This window comes from Phascolarctos cinereus, unplaced genomic scaffold, assembly GCF_003287225.1.
Source record: "Phascolarctos cinereus isolate Bilbo 61053 unplaced genomic scaffold, phaCin_HiC Scaffold_4;HRSCAF=312, whole genome shotgun sequence".
Classification (NCBI taxonomy): domain Eukaryota; kingdom Metazoa; phylum Chordata; class Mammalia; order Diprotodontia; family Phascolarctidae; genus Phascolarctos; species Phascolarctos cinereus.
This window is the reverse complement of record NW_027555847.1, coordinates 366,781,571-366,801,719: the sequence shown is the minus strand read 5'-3', so window position 1 is coordinate 366,801,719 and position 20,149 is coordinate 366,781,571. Positions and strand designations below refer to the sequence as shown.

At 36.8% G+C, this 20,149-nt stretch overlaps 1 protein-coding gene across 10 annotated transcripts in view; it reads right to left on the bottom strand.

The window, feature by feature from the left end:
- TCF4 (transcription factor 4) overlaps positions 1-20,149 on the bottom strand; it is a 443,926-nt gene that overhangs the window by 21,882 nt on the left and 401,895 nt on the right. For all 10 annotated transcript variants that reach the window (XM_078153252.1, XM_078153254.1, XM_078153251.1 and 7 more), the window contains 2 exons: positions 20,055-20,131; positions 15,258-15,461 (listed from right to left, as the gene is read on the bottom strand). In XM_078153252.1, coding sequence (XP_078009378.1) covers positions 15,258-15,461; positions 20,055-20,131 — 281 coding nt within the window. The remainder of the gene's footprint in view (positions 1-15,257; positions 15,462-20,054; positions 20,132-20,149) is intronic.

Genomic DNA, 20,149 nt, shown 5'->3' with positions numbered 1-20,149 from the left:
AAACAGGCAGTAACTTGTCTAGTGCTTGCTGTGGATTAGAGGTAATGCTGATATTCAAATTCAGGAAATAATACAGATAACATTGTGTAAGTTGATTAGAAGCTTCAGAGCCTTTTAAAAGACTCCCATGTGTTCAGAAGGGATCAGAGAGACTTTCTTCTTAAAGGAAAAGACAGCTTTCATATCAAACACTGCAACACACACTCTTATAGTGATAGCCTCACCATTTTCCTTATGGTGGAGAAAAAACCCTAAAATTCACTACATCAGAGCCAAGGCCAAGAAATCTAACAAGAACTTTGAATTCAACCACTACTGCTTCTCCTACAACATAAACAGATTTAAAAGATATGCAGTTTCAATTAGGTAGTGGTTGGCAAGGCCATTTCTACATGGGGAATGAAGGAAAGCACTCTAGTAAATATCTTTGTCCTTATTCTAAGCTAAAAACAAACAACAAAAACAAAAAGAGATGTTCACTGTTTTCACTCCTTTTGTTTCCAGCAAGCATTCTGAAAGTAATTATTCTACTTGTATTTAAGAGGCCTGTTTCATAGATGTGAAAATGTATTAAATTTCATTTGGCAGTTAATCAATCCTTGTTAATGTTATCTCCTGAGATAACTGCCTCAAAACAGGTTTTTAGACCAAAGGTACTCTTATACTACCACAATCTTTCTAAAATTGCACCACTTTGATGACACTTTAGAAATCTAGAGCTTTCATATTTTTAAGTAGACTCTTTGGTCTCAAATCACTCTTGTTGATGAAGGCCTTTAAAAAAAAAGAAAGAAAAAAAGAAAAAAAAAGAGAGAAAAACTCAACTTCAGGAATATGAGGCAGAAAAGAAAATCCTGGCATTTGAAATTAATTTTTCTTCCTCCCCCCCTTTTTTGTTTCATAACAAACACAGAACAAAAAGTTGATGGGTTTTCCCTGTAATTAGACACCCATTGACAAAGAAAACAGTTTTGGTCTCTGAATTGTAATCTCCCCATGAAATATCAATTATACATGACAGTTGCAGAGTGCTAGATTTCAGTTTCAATTATTTTGCCAGTATCTCTGTCATATCAAAGGAAAGCAAACTTATTTTCTCAAATGTGAAAAATACCACTTAGTTTAAAAGTGCATCTTTTAAAGAGAAGAGCAGTCACACAGACATTGCTTTTACTGCTCACAGGTAGCCATGCCAAAGTCATAGAGTGGAGGTAGCTTTTCTGAGGATGAGGTGCTAAACATTAAAATTATTATACTGTTCCTCTTAATGGGCCAAAAAAAGCCATAGATTCAAACTATCAAAGGCTGAGAAGGGAATATTTAAAGGTGTCCTCATTCCCCAAAGGTTTTAAACAGGTTTGTAATATAGGTTTTTATTTAATTCCTAAAAGTTAGAGGAAAGGCCGATTGCACAAATGCCTTTAATTGTCTCTGATGTAAATACGTCCTGTCACATTCTAAAGCAATGGCATTCAGATCTTGCTCTCTAGAATGTAATATCATCTATGTGAAGAACTGAACTATGCACAAGCAGAATCTGTAAACAAGCTTCAGATTGTAGTAGTATTAAAAAACACTGGCTTTGTCATCAAAAGAACTGGATGGGAATCCCAGCTTTGCCACTCAACAGCTATGTGGCTTTGGGCAACTCATTTAGGCCCCTCAGAGCCTCAGTTTCCATCTTGAAAACGCAGATATCACTTGCGAGGTTGTCAGGAAAATACTTTGTAAACCAGAAAACATGATGTAAATGATTGTTTTTTATAATATTGAGAAAATTGCCTGGGGCCCTGGGAAGTGACTTGATTTGACACTGCTAGAAGCAAATAGCAATAGCAAAAGGAACAATCATTAATTAAGCACCTAGTGTGTGTTGGGTATTGTGCTAGGCGATGAGGATACAAGTTTAAAGAATAAGCCATGGTTGCTACTCTCCCCTTCAAACAGGAACACCAGAGACCTTGCCTGGGCAGACCCAAGCCACTGGACTCTGCATTCCTTGGGACCCAGTGTCCTCATCTTCACCTCAGGCATGTTCTTCTCTGTTCCCATAACCCCACCATAGTCCTTGGCCACCATTCTCCTAGACATAAGACCCTCAAGTGTAGGGTCTGTCTCACTTTGTATTTATATCTGTGCTGCTCAGAACATTTAAGAGTTTAATAAATCCTTTATTCATTCATTCTTAAGAAATTTACATTCCATGGAGGGAAACAATATGTATGTAGATAAGCACATATAGAATAAATATAAAAATAATAAATACAAAGAGGGAAAGCACTAATGGTTAGGAGGTTTAGGAAAAGACTTCAGAAGCTCATGCTTGAGCTATGCTTGAGGGAAGAGAGGGATTCTGTAAGGCAGAAGTGAGAAGGAAGTTTATTCCAAGTATCAGACATGGTAGATAAAATGATATGTATGCAAACAAAGGAAAGATCAGTATGGCCTTATACATAACAAGGCTGGAAAGATAACCTGGGGCTAGGTTTTGATCCTAGAGGCAACAGGGAACCACTGGAGCTTGTGAGGTAGGGCCATGACATAGTAATATCTGCCCTTAAGGAAAATCAACTGGGTGGATGACACATGTTGTCTAGAGTGGAGAATGATTTCTGATCAGGAGACCAATGGGGAAGTGTTCTTATATTCAATGTAAAAAGCGGTGAGGGCCTCAACAAAATGTGGTAGCCATATGATTAGAGAGTTGAAATGGGAAAGATACTGAAAGAAGTGAAGTTTGGCAACTGGTTGGATATGTGGAATGAGAGACAGTGAGGAAACAAGGATAAGATCTGGGAGAATGGTAGTAGTCTTGACAGAAATAGGAAAATCTGGAATAAGGGTCGTTTAGAGGAAAGATAATGGCACACTGAATATATGAGGTATCTTTGAGACATCCAGTTTGAAATGTATAACAGACAGTGATGTGGAACTGAACCTCAGGGGAGAAATCCAGTCGGGATATATAAATATATGGGTCATTTGCATAGAGATGGCAATTAAACCAACAGGAGCTAATGATGCCAGAGAGAGAAAGAGAGAGACAGAGAGAGAGAGAGCGAGCACTCAGGACAGAGACTTGAAGAGCATTCAGTCAGGTAGGAAGAAAATGAGGAGAGTGAATATCTTGAAAATGCAGTGAAGAGAGAATATCCAGGAGGAGATGGTGTATAGCCAATAGCATTACATGTAGAAGTGAGATCAAGAAAGATCTGCCTTATCTTTCTGAGAAAAGACTATCAGATTTGTCAACTAATATATTGCCAGTAACTGGAGGGAGCAGGTTCAGTTGGGTAATGAGGTCATAAGTCAGATTAGAAAATGTACGAAGAGTAACTCAGAGGATGCAAGTATAGGAACAGGGCAGGGACAGTGTCACTGAAGTTTTGTCTGCAGAGCATCTAATTAGGTTCTTAATAAATGACCAATGAAAAGATTAATAATTGAAGGAAAATTCATATTTTTATAATGCTCTAGGAATTTCTTTCCTTATGATCACCATATGACAGGTAGGAAGTACAAGTATATTATTTCCATCTTCAGATGAAAAAAGTGAAATTTGGAGAGTTTGGCCCAGGGTCTCACAGTATTGGAGCTAAGAACTGATTGGATCTAGGTCTCAGCTGGCTCTAAATCAAGAGTGCTTTACACAATACAACCACAATACTCTTCATAACAAGGCATGGAATATATAGTGGAAAAATGCAATGGACTCGGAATCAATTTCTATTCCCAACTCTGTAACTTAACAGCTGTGTGACTTTGGAAAAATCACTTAACTCCTCTTGACCTCAGTTTCCTCATCTGTAAAATGAGCTGGCTAAACTAGATCCGAAGTTCTTCCATCTCTAACATTATTCTCTAGGCTTGAGATTGTATTTATGAAGTCAGAAACTATTTCTAATTCTATTAAATACAGAAAAATGCTTTTTTCCTTTAGAACTGTAAAATCTAGATGAAAACTGGAAAAAAAAACCTAGTCCCTTAATTCTGATATCTCCCCCAAATCTGACAATGACATGTAAATGAAATGTATACTTTTTTCTGAGTACTTGGTACCATATAGACATGGTCTACATGTAGCAAGCTAGCAGTAAGGTACTGCATGTTAACATGTGTTCAGTATTGTCCAAATACATAGCTCTGAAGGAAAGCAGATTTGTGTAAAGCCCTTATAAACCTCAACTGCTATGTTACAAAAGGCACAACACAGGGCATTTTGACACAAATGGTATCTCACTGTATATGTGTATTATTGGTCCAAATGATTCACTCTAATTTAACTGCAATGAAGTCTTTCATCTCCATGCTATACAATAATAGCTTCCATATGACCAGTGGCTCAGCTATAAATAAGATCAAAAGCAAAAGAACGGATTTAATAAAAAAAAAAGACATTAAGAGTAGCATTAAATCAGAAAAAAAAATAGCAAAGTTCAACAGTTTTTACAGAAGAAAGCACCACAGAGTATTAAGCGACGTTCCAAATACCTCATGAAAAGGCATTTTGCAAGCAGTGGTCATATGCAAAATCCATTTAAGCAGGCTTGAAAGTTGGTAAAGATGAGGTTCAGAGAAAGAAAGAAAGAAAAAAAAAAGAATGCCACGTCTGAAGTCAAGCTGCATCACTCATACTGGATCAGCGTAGCTACCTTCATGTTATGTCCTACACAGCTGAATGCTGCAATGGCAAAATTCCACCCATTTCTCTGAACTTTTTCTATTTCACTTAATAGAGAGAGACTTAGTAAGCTGGAGTTTCTCAGGGAATCATAACATTGCTCAACTCTAACACATGAGCTCTGCAAAAGGAAGTTTTATTTGGCAGTCCATATCAACTTGATATGAAGAGCCAACTTCCCAAACAAATTTTATTCTTGTTCTGCAAAAATTACAATGTTAATCTCTATTCCTGACTGGATAAACAGCTGCTAATAACCTACAGCTCCAAGAGGAGGAGATATGTTTCCTTTCATCTTTAGGCTGGTAGATACCTGATGCCTGATGTGCATAAGACTTTAGTGATTCCACATGTTTCTTCCTTTGTTTTTAAAAAGTAATTTTGGTGCTGATCATGTCAATTCACTTTCATCCCTTTCTCTTGGGTTCCATCATCATTTCTGAAGAAGGAATCACTATCTCAAGGCTACTAAAAACAGTGTTCTTTCAATTCTGGTGTGTATTAAAAGAAACTGAAATGATAATACTCTGCCATAGGACAATGGGTCACGTTTATATAATGTTTCACTGTTTTGAAGCAATTAAGTGGCTAGTTTTACTTATGTTAACTCATTTGAGCCTCATAACAATCCATGAGGTGGGTAATACAAAAATAATATTCCCATTTTACAAATGAGGAGACTTGAGGCTCAGAGAAGCTAAATAACATGTGTATGACCACACAGCTAGTAAACAGTAGAGTTGAAATCCAAACCTACGTCTTCTTTTTCTAAGTCCCGATATCCCACTATGAGAGAAAATGGTGATGAACCCTGGTTTTTTACATTCTTCTTGTTAGTGTAAGAGCCATTTTGTAATATTCCATACTATGTTATATACTCATGTAAGCACTGGCTAATTTCTTAGATATCAAATGTATAATTCTTTGATAATATTAACTTTCTTCATTTTCTCAGAAAAATGAAGTTCAGTAAATAATTCAGCAAAATTCAAGATTCTGCCCTTCCCCCATAAGACGTATCCCATACAAGATTATAGAGTCATGTCAGCCTCAGCTCTTTTCTCACTTGTTCCCAAGCACCTGCTTTAATAGTGACCTCAGTTCTACACCTCAAGATTCAGACATTTCACAAAACAGCTTTTTAAACAAAAGCCAGCTGTTTCCCATCTAGACTACAGGGGGGGAAAATCTGGGCAGTGTACAGAAACATTACCCAGAGACTACTATTCTCCAATAACTTTCACACACTTTCAGCTTCACAATAGCTCCGTCCATGTGTAGAAGGAAGGGAGAATGCAAACGCTAAATTAAAACTTGGAAACCCAACACCATGGTTTTAACAATATGCCCAATTAACTGCTTTAAAATGAATGTGGCCATTGTATCAGGACAATACTTTCCAAGGGTGTCATTTTGAATAATATTTGACAGGTCTTTTGGTTAAACTCAACTTTATAGTTCTAAGATGATTTATGGATATGGTAGAAGCTATAATTATGAGCAACTGCGAATGTCAACCAATTAGGTAAAACTCTAAAAGTTATATAAGATGCAATGTTGAAGCTAAGTTTTCGTTCTTATAAAGCCACTTTGCCTAAACTATCCCTTATTATGGTCCTATTTTACACTTTTGTTTTCTAAGTAATTAAGATACTTTTGATTTAGAAATTTACAGCCACAATAAAAGCTAAAATAACACAACAGCCACAGATTTTGACAAATATAAAACAGCAAAAGCCAAATCTTGCCTTTTAAATAGTGCCAAGTTGCTTCACTATTTTCTGTTTTGGTATGAATGACATAACTGAATTACTTCATGAGCTGCTACTTTAATTCCTAAGGGTGGAAAATTCCATGAGTTAATTCAATTTAGATGTAAAAAAATATACACAAGAATTCTCTTTTCCTGTGGGCTCTCATATGAGGCATGCAGGCCAATTGATGGTGTTGATGTGCTATGAAAGAAGAGTCTTTAAAATTATATACAGTGCTGAATGATGTGCTCCAATTGGTATAATCAAATCATCTTTTTACTACCATTTAAAAACAGGATCCTTTATTTCCTGTGTAAAAAAATTTATTTTAAAAGCCCCAACAAATTATCATGCTTTCCCTCTGTCTAGAAATCATCTTCTCCCTTTACTCCAACTCTACCTATCTCTGATTTTCCAAAATGCAATCCATTCTTCAGGGTCCAGTTAAAATACAATGTTCTCCATGAAGTTTTTGTAATTCTTGGTACTAGGGGTAAAATTTCCCTCCAAAACATTTTATGGCATATTGTACCTTCTGCCTTTTACACAAGCAGTTATTTATGTAAATCTTATCTTCCCTGCTAAACTATAATCCTTTAATATATGGAATCTTATTCACATTTGAGCCTCTCATAGTTAGTTGATAAATAAATGTTCATTGAAGGAACATTTGTGCTGATTTTGTTACATGTATATAGTCAGAAAATCTATTTTATTGGGAAAGCAAAAAGCAGGAGAGTCACTATGTAGCAATTTTAAAAAAAGCACTGAACAGAGAGTCAAGAGACTTGGGTGTGAGTTCTGGTTCTACCATTTAAGTAGCTGTGTGATTTCTGAAAAATTACTACACTTCTCTGGCCCTCAGTCTAATATAGAAGTAATATAATAAAGGGGTTGAACAGGATAATCTTTAGAATTTTTTCCAGCTCTGATATTCCAAGATTCTGTGACTTTCAATTCCTTGGATTAACTTTTCTAAACTATGTAATTCAATTCAAGGTCCTTTACAAGCTGGGGCTCCTTACTTTTATAGCCTTCTCTCACACCATTCCACCAGAAAGTCTATGCTTCAGATATATCAGACTGCAGCGTAAATAGACATGCTTTTATGATTTACTCATTCCTCTTCATGTAGTTGTTGCTATTCAGTTGTTTCAGTCATGTCCAACTCTCCATGACTCCATTTGGGGTTTTCTTGGTAGAGGTACTGGAGTGGTTTGCCATTTCCTTTTCTGAGGCCAGATTTGAACTTAGGAAGATGAGTCTTCCTGACTCCAGGCCCAGCACTCTATCCACTTCACCACCCTGCTGCTCTTTCTCTTCCTATATAGACCATGAATATTCTCCCCTCCCATCTGTGCTTTTTGGGTATTACCTTGATTCCTTTGGCTAAAAAAGAATCCCTCCTTCCACTTGCACTCTGTATCCATTACTTTGTGTTTCTCTTATGCTCTTACTGTGTTCTTTTTGGCCGTATAGTTATTTAAGTAAGCGGTGTATACTCATTGTCTGTAAGCCTCATGAGGACAGATGCTATACCTCATTTATCTTTGTACATTTGTTGAAGTGAATTGATCTATGGGCAAAGTCTATCACAGTTTCAAACCATGTGCTAACTTATACAATGCTACAACCCCCTGAGTAATTCCACAGATACCAATAAATGTCACATAGCACCAAAAATTCAAACCCAGGTCATCTAATTGTAAATCTACTGTTCTTTCTACTGTATGACAGCTGAAATTCTAGACAATATTCTGTACTGAATGCTGAAGCACAGAGAAGTAAAATATAGTGTGCACCCTCATATTTTTTTAGTAAAAAAATAAACTCAAAGTATAATGTTCAAGCAAAAAGTTCAATCTTCCTCCTGGAGAGGAAGATACTATTTACAACTCTTATCTCCAGAACTCCAAACAAATGTTTTGAAAAAAACAAAACCAAAACAAAACAAAAACCAAGTGTTATATAAATGAGAGGGGCATTTACTTATTCAATCCAAAGATCCTTTTTTAGGTAAGCATGTTGGGCTGGAGGCTCCCTTAGGCATAAACAGGCTATTTCTGGGTCTTCCACTAAACTTAATGTCAGGGAGGAAGAAATGGACAGAGCTGACTGAGATCCTTACCCTAAGAAGAATGGCACAATGGGTAAACTTCACTGAATTCACTGGCCTAAGGATGTCTTGTTATTGGCCTGTATTCTGAGTGTCCCAGGAAAGATGCTTTGGTCTATAATGAGTTCCTTGGGCCCACCTTAGTGTTCCTTTAGGGCCTTCCCACAGACCTCTGACATACCTTAGAGTCCTTGTGATGCTATGCAATTTCAGAGGGCCTAAATGACATTTGCATTTTATGACTTGGTGACCAATAGCTCTGACTTTTTCTGTGATGGGTATGGAGAGGAGAAAGGGTGGGGATAATAGAAGAAAATGATAAACCACAATACTTTCATGAAGAGCCAACAAGAAAAGAATGATACCATTCAGTGTAGCACTTAACCAGAAGGCTACTTATGGTGCAGTATATTAGTAGTAGTAATAATAACTTAAATATCTTCTGGGCAAAGGACAAGTAACAGGAAGCTAGGCCCTTCTTGTTTTCCATAAACAATAAACTTGCAAATTCCGTAGCATGAAAACCACTTCAAAGTGAAAATTCTTAAGTTCCATCCATGGATCTTTTTGTGAATTGTTAAATATATTGATACTTCTAAGTGGCCCAGAAGAAAAGATGAGGAGTTGAAATTCCTCTACTCTATTGCTGTTTTTGGCAGACTCACTGGGAGACCTTTTGACTTGCCTTTCAATAATTGCAGTAATAACAATGATTACTTCAATGATTCTGAAGCTGTATAAGGCTTAGCTAATGGATATGTAAACTACTTCAAGTTCCCTTAGCTGAGTTATAAAGTTGTATGATATTCATTACTAAGGAAAATGTGTTTAAATGCAGTAAAGAAAAATACCTCAAGCTTGGTGCTTTTTTACCCCTCCCCACAATATCAAAATTAGCTAGCTCCATGACACCTGGGACAACTCATTTGCCTCTCTTGGCCTTCTTTTCTTCATCTATTAACTGAAGGGCATTGGCTAGATGATTTCTCAGGTTGCTTCCAACCCTACCAAAAAGCTGAGATTACCTAAAAAAAGCTGACAAAAATCTGTGGTTATGCCTTCCCACAAGGAGGTAGCATAATGTAATAGAAAGAACACTAGTTTTGGACTCAAAGGACCTGGGTTTGAATCTTGCCTTGCCTATTCACTCCTTGTGTGATTTTCGTCAATTCACTCAAGCTCTTTAGAATTCACTTTCCTTATTAAGAAAATGACAAGAGTTGGATTAGATGATCTCTAAACTTTGATTTACTACCAAATAAATATTAAATCATTTAATTCATTTGCCTACCAATACCTCACCACAGTTTTCATGCAGTCAAGAATTATTAACAATGCTGCACTCTAATTTGTTTCGGGGAGAAACCTGAGTTTTATTTTGTCTAATTTTAGAATATGTAATATAAAAATGTGCTCTTTCCCATTGAATCCAGCCTTCTTGGTAAGACTACTCCAAGTTATAGATAATATGCATTGGAATTGGAATGTGTTATTTACTTATTTAGTCTGCCCCCAAACAGCAACAAATATCCTTTAAGTGATATAAATCAGGGAATGACAGTGATTATCTGATGGTGTGATTTTTAGGAAAAAAACCTTTTTTCGTTATCTATTACCACCATTGACAAATAATTAGAATTATTATATAAATATATTATATAAATGATGAAACTGAAGGTTGACAGAGCTGTTGTGCTGACCTCATTGTTGTATGCCTGTGAAACCTGGACAGTATACCAGCACCAAGCCAGGAAACCGAATTGCTTCCATTTGAATTGTCTTAGGAAGATTCTGAAGATCACCTGGCAGGAGAAGATACCAAGTTCCTTTCTCAAATTAAAATGCCAAGCATTCAAACTCTACTGCAGAGAGAGCAACTCTGATGGGCTGGCCACGTTGTTTGAATGTCAAACATACGCTTGCCAAAAAGACCATTTTATGGAGAAGTCACACAGGGCAAGTGTTCACATATTGGTCAGAAGAAGCTATACAAAGACATTCTCAAGGTCTCTCTTAAGAACTTTGAAATTGATTGTGTGACAGGGGAGACACTGGCACAGGACTGCCTGGCATAGCATGCCCTCACCAGAGAAGGTGCTGTGCTCTGTGAGCAAAGCGGAATTAAGGTAGCTCAAGAGAAACACAAGATGTGCAAATTTAGAGAATCCACCCTAAAGGTTCACACGGGCTATCTGTGCCCAACCTGTGGTATAGCTTTCAGAGCTCACATTGGTCTGATGAGCCATAGTGGGACACACTGTAACTTGACTCCAGCACAGTGATGTCATTTTGGTCTTGCTTGAGAATGAAGGACCACCACCACAACCACACAAGGGTTCATATGATGAGGCATGCTTATTAGGTATAGGTTCTGTATTTTAATAGCTTAAAGAAGATATGTAAATTCAATGTGTATTTCAAAGTTTTATTTGCCCGGTCTACCAATACTGAATTAAAGAAGTTTTATTGTAGTGCACTGTATTTAGCAAATAGCTATGTATTACACAAATGTATTAACTTCTTAAAATAAAAAGTAGCTTAATGATTTTGTCAGAGTACTACTTGTGAGAAAACTGAGACAGAAAGATGACAGATTACTACTTGGTAAAAGTTTCTAACTGTATTCTTTCCAAAGTCAGCTAAGAAATATTTTTTTACCAATCTACTAAAGCCACTATATTTAAGAGAGATCTATGGTTAGACTGCTAGAAAACTGTATTACATGGCTACATAAAATAAAAATAATTTAAACTTTTCTGTACTGAAAGTACCTCAATGTTTAGGGCACCCTATCTGGCATAAGGAAAGCCATTTCTTTAAGAAGCCATAATGTTTCAGATCATCAAAGAATCCACACAAAACAAAATAGAATTCTCGATGTCTGTCTTCTCTATAATGGGCTCAGTATTAAGAAGAAATTTCTTTATGCCTGTACGGTCCCATTTTAAAACAGCATTGTAGACGACCACACCAATAAGTGAACTGAACAATTATAACAAGTCATTTAGGGCTTTACAGAGCACTTTCAGTACATTAGTTCAATCAATCTTCTCAACAACTCTGTGAGACAGGCAGGATGACATTATTATTTACTTCTTTGCAGATGAGGAAAATGAACCCCAGAGAAGTGAAGGGATTCTCCTAAAGTCAGTTACATAACACAAAAGCTCAGAACATTTTACTTTAAATCCAGTATTCTTTTTACTGTGCTACCCCTGAAATTCTGGAAGATAGCCTTTACTGTAATCATGTTGGACTAGAGAGACTTTTCTGTGGCATCACCAAAACACCCTGAAATTAAGATAGACTCAATCAACATATATTTGTTGTGTCTCTGTTATCTCTGTGTCATGGTGATCTGATAGTCCATGAGGATAAAAGCTGTGGGAGCTGAGGCAGAAGAGCTTGCCATAGGTTGGGGAGATAGGACATGAATCAAAAGGGGATTATAATAATAGTTCCCATTAATGGAGCTCTTTAGAATTTACAAAATACTTTTCTTACAAAGTGCTTTCCTTCTCCGTGGTATTTAGAGAAAATATTAGCATATTCATTTCACAGATTAGGAAAGTGGGGTTCAGAGAAATAAGTTTAGTCACATAGCAAGTAAGACTCAAAGCTGAGTTTCCTGGGTTCTAATTTTAGTTTTCTTTCTACTACTGTCATGCAGCCTCTCAAAATGAGACACACATTTGTGTGTATAAATATACAGATGTCTTTTGAGCGCTAAGTTGTATGATGCAGATTACATTAGTTAACAGGAACTCAAAGAAGGGAGATATTACTGGAGGTTGGATTAGCTAGGGAAGCTCCACAAAGGAGATGGATCATGAAAGAACAGTATGAATTTAGAGAAAAGAAAGAGATGAACAATGCAAGCAGTGGGCACAGTGATAACAATGGTAGAGATATAAGAATACATACATATACACACACACATATATAGGTATGTGTGTGTGTGTATATATATGTATATATATGTATGTGTATATATATATATATGCATATATACGTGTGTGTGTGTGTGTGTGTGTGTGTGTGCACAGACAGATAGACAGAAATAAAATTCTGGGACCAGAATTTTGGGAGCAGAAAGTCTGACTAGGGATAAAGCCTGGTCAGGAAGAATGGAAGATAATATGGGGAAGGTAGGTTGTGGAGGCTTTTCAATAGAAGATAAGAATATAAATTTTATCTTCTAGATTAAAGAGAGCTACTGAAGGGTTTTAAACAGGGGCAATGACAGGATGAAAGCATATATCTAGAAAACATAAAAGGATGTGACTTGTAGTGTTGTGAACTGTGTTGCTATACTAGGAAACTCTTCCATTATTGAAAACTTATTTGAATCACTGAAGGCCCACTTCAGAATTCCAAGGAAAACAATTCATGGATTAAAAGCTAAGTACAATATGTTAACAATTAAGTGAGATAACATCATGGCAGAGTCAAAGATCTAGTCCTCCCCAATACAGCTTTAAGTCTGTAGAAGGAATTGCTTGTATCATATTCCAAGTTATTTTCTATTTTGTTTTGTTTTGCTTTGCTTTTTTGCATAGGAAGAGAAAGCATGCAAGAAGGTCAAAAGGATTTGGTGCTGTCTACTCTTGAATAAGACAAATTATTGAGGAGAGAGTGTAAGGAAGATCTGCTGGAAACAACATAAGCCCAGGAATGGGTCTCATGTTACTATGGCTTGCTTCTTCTGCTATGAAACCAACAAATGAAGGTGTTCGTTCAGTTGGGAAAGAGACTCCCACCAGCACATTTTGTACAAGTTTCCGGTCCATACCTCCCACTGCTGCTTTATTTACTGCAGCTGGCTAAAGTTTTATAGCCTGTTTCGTGTATTAAAATTCAAATGTGGAAAACATTACCAGTATCCTCCTTGAATATTTTGGGGGGAATTTTTTTTTCTTTAACTTCCTTTTCAGTGTGGAATGTATGAAGTGGTCAAAGGCTAACTTCAGACTGACTATATTCAAAAACTATTTCCTTTGTTCTTATGTTTTTGCTTGAAAATTCAGACCAGTTTTTACAAAGTAAAATACCAAATCTGTTGCTTTTACAGAAGTTACGGATTCATATAATGACTAACACTATTTCTGAGGACTAGCGGGAAGGAAAAAAGAACACTGCCGAATACAACTGCTTTAAAGAGCAAACTGTTGTCACTGGGCTGCATCTCTGGAGGGACACTGCCCCATCTACTTGGATCTGCAATTATCCTCTCATTGGATTACAAATATCTTCAGAGAAGTGAACAGGAACAGGAAAGGAACAGCAAAATGATAAGCACTCCTGCCTCTGCTGACATGCTTCATAATTAAATAAAATAGAATACTGGAAAATATAGGCACATGGCTAGATATATTTTCTTTTTCTTCTTGGTGCTGATGATGTCCCATCCTCTGTCTTTCTGGACCCCGTGTTCTAGTTATTCCTCCTTCTTACCTCTCACGGATACACAAATAAGAAGGCAATCCAGAGACCAAATATTTCCAACATGCACAATGTAATTTATTATTTTAAAGATCAACTTCACCTACAACTGGTATTTAAGGAGAAACTTTACATATTTATGGAACAAACTGTCTCTGAAGTGATGCCCTGGATGCATGTTGCATCAGTTTAACATATGCAAAGCAAACACAGTTACAAAAATTAAATTCTTTTTCTCTCGATTGAGAGCAGATATGCAGAAATGGTTGTAAGTCACAGATCTGGCTTTTAATAAAGCCAGATTTCTTCATTAAAAGCAGTATTGTTTAAACATTGGAGGGGAAAAAGGAGCTTTGTACAAACGAAAAATCTTGCATCCCAAGAGTACTTAACACATTACCTGAGGCCAAGCTAAATTACAATCTAGAATTTCCTTTTGTGAATTCTCAGCAACTGCCATGGACAAACAAGCAATTACTCCAAGATGATTTTATTGGGGAGATGTCAGGGGAAGGAAAAAAAAGAGAGATTTAGCTCTGATACTCAAAAGCATATTTTTACAGTTTAATTGAAGTGAATTGAGTCAGTTGTCACTATTTAGAAATTAGCATACTTTTGTTTCCTATAAATGACTTCCACCATGTTGTGGCTCTTGAAAATACTTCATTCAGGACAGAAATACTTTTTAATATTTTTATTAAGAAACTTAAGAAAAAGCAATAGATGAAAAAAAGAATAACTTAAGAATTTGTACTTATTTTGTATATTCTTTTTCCCCTCTCATTTTTTTTCTCCTTAGCTAAATCAAATTCACCAACTATAAAAGTCACATAACTTTTTTCAGGCATAGTTAGCAACTGTAAAAAGAAACTAAACACATTTTTGTGATTCACTGCATCACCATCAGCTCAAGATGACATTCTTTTCTTCATATCACTTAATTGGGAAAAATAAAAGTTTCACCTATAAACCCAACAAATATATCATACCAACAGAGAAATCTTCAGATATAACTGGAGATAGAACTATAGATCCATACAATTACCTCAATGAAGAAACTCAGTGAGTTTCTAATAAAATAAAATAAAATGAACAAAAACCAACTATATGTGAAAGAACAGCAAATAAGCCTCATCTTAGATAGGACTCCAAGCTGAAGTGATAAGAGCAAACATTAAAGAGAAAAAAGGTTATATGCCACCCAAATGCCTAATTGCATGAAATAGTTTTAAAGTTTGTATGATGGGTAAATATCAAAACTTACCATGAGTGAATGCCTGTTGGCTGAAAGAAGACCTGTCCCATATCCTGATCCAAGACCACCCATGGCACCATTATGAGAAGGTCCTATTAATCCATGCATATCACTATGACCACTAGACATAGCTGTTGAAGGCCCAACTGCATGGTTCCGGAGAACATGAATGGCATCATCCAGTCTTTCCAAGCGATCTTCAATTCGGCTTTGCTGCAAGTTTATGAGAAAGAAGAGAAAGATCAATTTATGATGAAACAGAAATTCAACCTGAAGATGGAGGTTACAATGTAAGTTGGGAAAGGGGGACTTTGAGAGTTTATAACTGAATGCAGCACCCTGCTACATTCTTTCTTCATAGAAGTCAGTATCCCTTAGAATAAGAATTAACATAAAAAAATCTTCATTCCAGAAAACTGATGAGAAACGCTACCAACATTGTAGTTTCATTTTCGTGAATAAAAATAGATTCAATCATTCTTCAGGGACATAAACTGTACTTATGTTATACCACACTGCATTATCTTTAAAGAGACTTTAGAGTTACTTTGGAAAATGAAAACATGCATTTTAATTTTAGGAGTACTCTGGCAGGGAACATTTACAGACTCCAATAAATCTATGATAGAAAAGATCACTGCTTCATGTATGTGCATAGGTCTTATCTACCCAAATTAAATGATCCATAAAAGCAAGAGTAGTGCCCTCTCTCCATTTATACTGTACCACATCCAGTCCGTATAAAGTAGGTGATTAGTAAGTATATACTGAGTTGAATGAATGACTCAATCTGTCAGCCAAATTCTTTTGCCAATCTATTACTAAGTTCTGTCCACTTATGTCTGACTTTGTTCTTCAACTATCCTAAGTTCCATCTTCATTCTGATATGAAATGTCTTAGAGATTTAGTTTCTTTAAGGGCCCCAAATTTTAGTTTTGTAGAAAAAATTGCTTACCATATGCACATTTTTACTCCCAAGAAAATGCTGGAAATGTAGGACAGAATAAAATATAAAGATAATGTAAAAGTTGCCCCTGCTTAGACAATCCACAAATTTAAGTTTGCTGAGTATAGAGGCCTCCAATTCATGGTTGTGTACCATGATTGTGATTGCAGATATAACCTGGAAACAGATTTCCATGCAGGTTTGGGAAAGTAGAATTTTTTCAGGTAAAGGAATGTATTGGGACTACTTTAACTCAACCTGTATCACATGGAAAAACTGATCTCTACGGCCTATTACACAAAGAATTTTTACTGAAGTCTGACTGGAAAGATTGATGACTACTTTTGAAATGATCTATAATTACTTATCCAATAAAAGAACAATGACAGTCATAAATCATGGTATGTATAAACTAGTTCTTCTATCAATCCAAAAGCCTGTTACGGGCCAATCATTATGCTAGGTACCGGGTTTAAAGAAAAAAAAAAGAAATATTTCCTATCCTCTAGGGGCTTACATGCCATTGGTGAAAAAAACACGTGCATGTAGAAATATATACAAGATATATACAAAATAAATGCAACATGATTTTTTGGGTATCTGGGGGAAGGCATTACCAGCTGGGGCAATCAAGAGAGGCTTCATGGAAAAGGTGGCACTCAAGTTTTGAAGAAAACCAGCAGTTCTAAGAAGCGGAGGTAAAGAGGGAACACCTTACGGGCTTGGGATTCAGCTGGTGCAAAGGCACACAGAGAGAAGATTGAGTGTTGTGTATGAGGAACTGTAAGAAAATCAGTTTGGATGTATTTTAAAATGTGTCAAGGGGAGAGAGAATGTGGCCATGATTCATGGTTACAGGGAACTCCCAGCTGAGAAAACACCCTCAACAACACAAGGTGGCATCCTTTTTATAGCTTATTTGAGTTTCTTAAAGTGACTTGCTTGGAGTCACACAAAATGATCTTTCTAGAGTCAAGGCCATCTCTCTAACTGCTACTGCACCATGTTGATTATTGTATGAGTAGGAATCATACCTGAGACTGGCAAGGTAGGCTGGGGCCAGGACTCGAAGAACTTTGAATGCCAAATGGAGTAGTTTATATTTGATCCTACAGGTAACAAGGAAGCACTGGAGTTTATTGAGGAGGGTGGTCCCATGGTCATATTATGCTTTAGGAAAGTCACTTTGGCAGCTGTATGGGAAAATTCTCTTGAGGATGTGCATAGTATGTGCTGAAACACTTTAAGGTGCTTGCTTTCCCAGGAGCAATGAGAAATTCGAATGGTTTTGGGACACACCAAACGCACCATTAAGATATACCGGTGGATGTTTATTGAAAAGGGGGGAACCCTAGAGGCAAAGATAACCATGTATAGGTTACTGCAAGAATTCAGATGACAGGTGATGAGGACTTGGACTAGAGTGATGGCTGTGCATGTGGAAAGAAGTAGACAGATGCAAGAAGTGACGTGAAGGGAGATTGACCAAACTCAACAATTGATTCTACAGATGGGGTAAAGAAAGATGAGGAATTAAGGAAGACAGTAAGGCTGTAAACCTGAATGGCCCAAAGGACGGTGACGCCCTCCACAGAAAGAGGGAAGTTATCAAATGAGATGATGATGTAAAGCACTTGGCAAACCTTCTAGCACTACACATATAAATGTTGTTGTCGCTGTGGTTCAGTCAGTCAGTCATGTCTCACTATTCCTGACCCCATTTGGGGTTTTCTTGGCAGAGATACTGGAGTGGTTTTCCAGCTCCTTTGGTGCATGAGGAAGCTGAGACAAACAGTGTTATGTGACTTGCCCAGGGTCACACAGCTGATAAGTGCCTGAGGCCAGATTTGAACTCAGCTCTTTCTGATGACAGGTTCAGTGCTCTGTGTGCCACCTAGCTAATAATTGTTAGCTATAGAAAATGAAGGGGCAGAGAGGTTTGGAGAAAAGACAATAAATTCTTTTTTGGAAATGCTGACTTTTAGATGCCTATTGGAACATGGAGCTAGAGCTTAGGAGACAGACTAGGGTTGGAGAGAGAGATCTGGGAATCATCTGCTTAGAGATGACAATTAAACCCTGGAAGCTGATGAAGTCACCAAGTGAAAGGATGTAAACAGAGAGGAGGAGAAGTATAAGAACAGAAACTTTAGGCACAGCCACAGGTAAGGAATGTAGCATGGATGATGACCCAGTCAAGATGACTGAGAAGCAGTGGTCAGAGGAGTAGAAGGAGAACCAAGACCAGTGTCACAAAAACCCAGAGAAGAAAGATGGTGGTTAACAGAGACTAGCACTGTTGAGCAATCTTCCAAATCTCTAAGTAGGCGCTACAAACTTGATAGACTGTTCTAGAATATTTGGTTAAGTCTTCAAAAACTTTTCTTAAAATTTAAATCTTCAAAACGTTTTCTTATTCCGTTACAAACCCTTTTTCAGATTTGTAACATTTTGCTTGTTCTTCAGACATGTTTCATGCAAAATTGAAATAACTGAACTGGTAACATATACGTGGTATAATGGAAGCAGCGTTCAACTCAAGGGCCTGCATTCAAAAGCCAGGTCTTCTACTTAATGGCAGTGTGAAGATGGACAAGATATTTCACTTCTCTGAGCTTCAGTTGACTCATCTGTGAAATGCAGATGATAATATTCCCATACCTTATCTCACAGGGCTATTCAAAGGAAAATGTTTGATAAATCCTAAAGTGTCGGTTCATATTATTATCTACGTAAGAACAGAACATAAGAACATTGCATTTAGGTGTACAACATATTCTCCATCACCAACTGTCCACACGCTGTAGCAAGGGACATGTCAAAGGAAGAAAAATAGAAAATGAACAAAATACTTTCCTTTTATATTTTGGGTTTTTCTTTTAAATTTTCTTTAAAAAGATCATTTCAAGTGCAATGAAAGTCCCTAATAAATACACGCAAATACATGAAGAAAGGTACTAAAACACAGACAAGATAAATCTTCTATGTATGGATAGTCAGTGTGAACCTTCTTCTCAGTGTTAATCCCAAGACTTGGAAGAAAAAAAAATCATATTTCAATCTGACTGAAGGTATCTGCCCTTCTTCCATATATGCTTGTAATCTGAGAAGAAAGTGACTGAGGCAGATAATAGACTACAATTATTTGATGTTTGATACTGGCATTATCCACCATAAGTTGGGATAAACCTCAGTGAACATATTATTTATTAAACCATTAGAAATTTTTGGCTTCTCTACACTAGAAATTCAAACCTTATAGCAATGAACTTTATTCACTACCAGTATTACTCTTCAACGTATGAAATTAACTGTAAGGAGCCAAGAATCAGATAGTACACATGGGAATGGACATCTAGGGGAAAAATTTTATGACCTAGTTATTCTAGAAAGAAAATTAAGAATACATTTCCAGAGTTATAACAATCACAAGTTGCTGCTGGTGGTGAAGGTTCAGTAGCCAGGCTCCTTGTCCAACTAGAGGCAACACACCTATATGTTGCTATTGTCAGTCAAAATTCTGGCATTCAGAATATGATTTGGACAGAAAGAGTGGCAGCAGAGATCCGAGTATGGAGGTCTGGTGGTGCTAAATTAGCAACACCTGTAATGATCTACGTACAGGCCCAGTTACAGCACCATCACTTTTTAACTTTCCCAGCCCACAGGCTGAGTTAGCAGCTCAGTTGTACCAACATGATATATGGCTATAGTAAGTATAATAAAATAAGCATCTTGAGAGTGTGTGTGTGTGTGTGTGTGTGCTGGGGGGAGGGTTGAAGGGTAGGAAAAAAGCTATAAAAGGGGAAACATGGCACAAAAGTTGCTAGGTTAGAATTTGTTAACAGATCAGACATACCAAAGAATGTAATGGTCCTTCATAATTAGGAGATGATGATGCCTGTCCTCCATTTCTAGACCAAACAGCTGTGCCTGCTAATATTAAAATGGAAA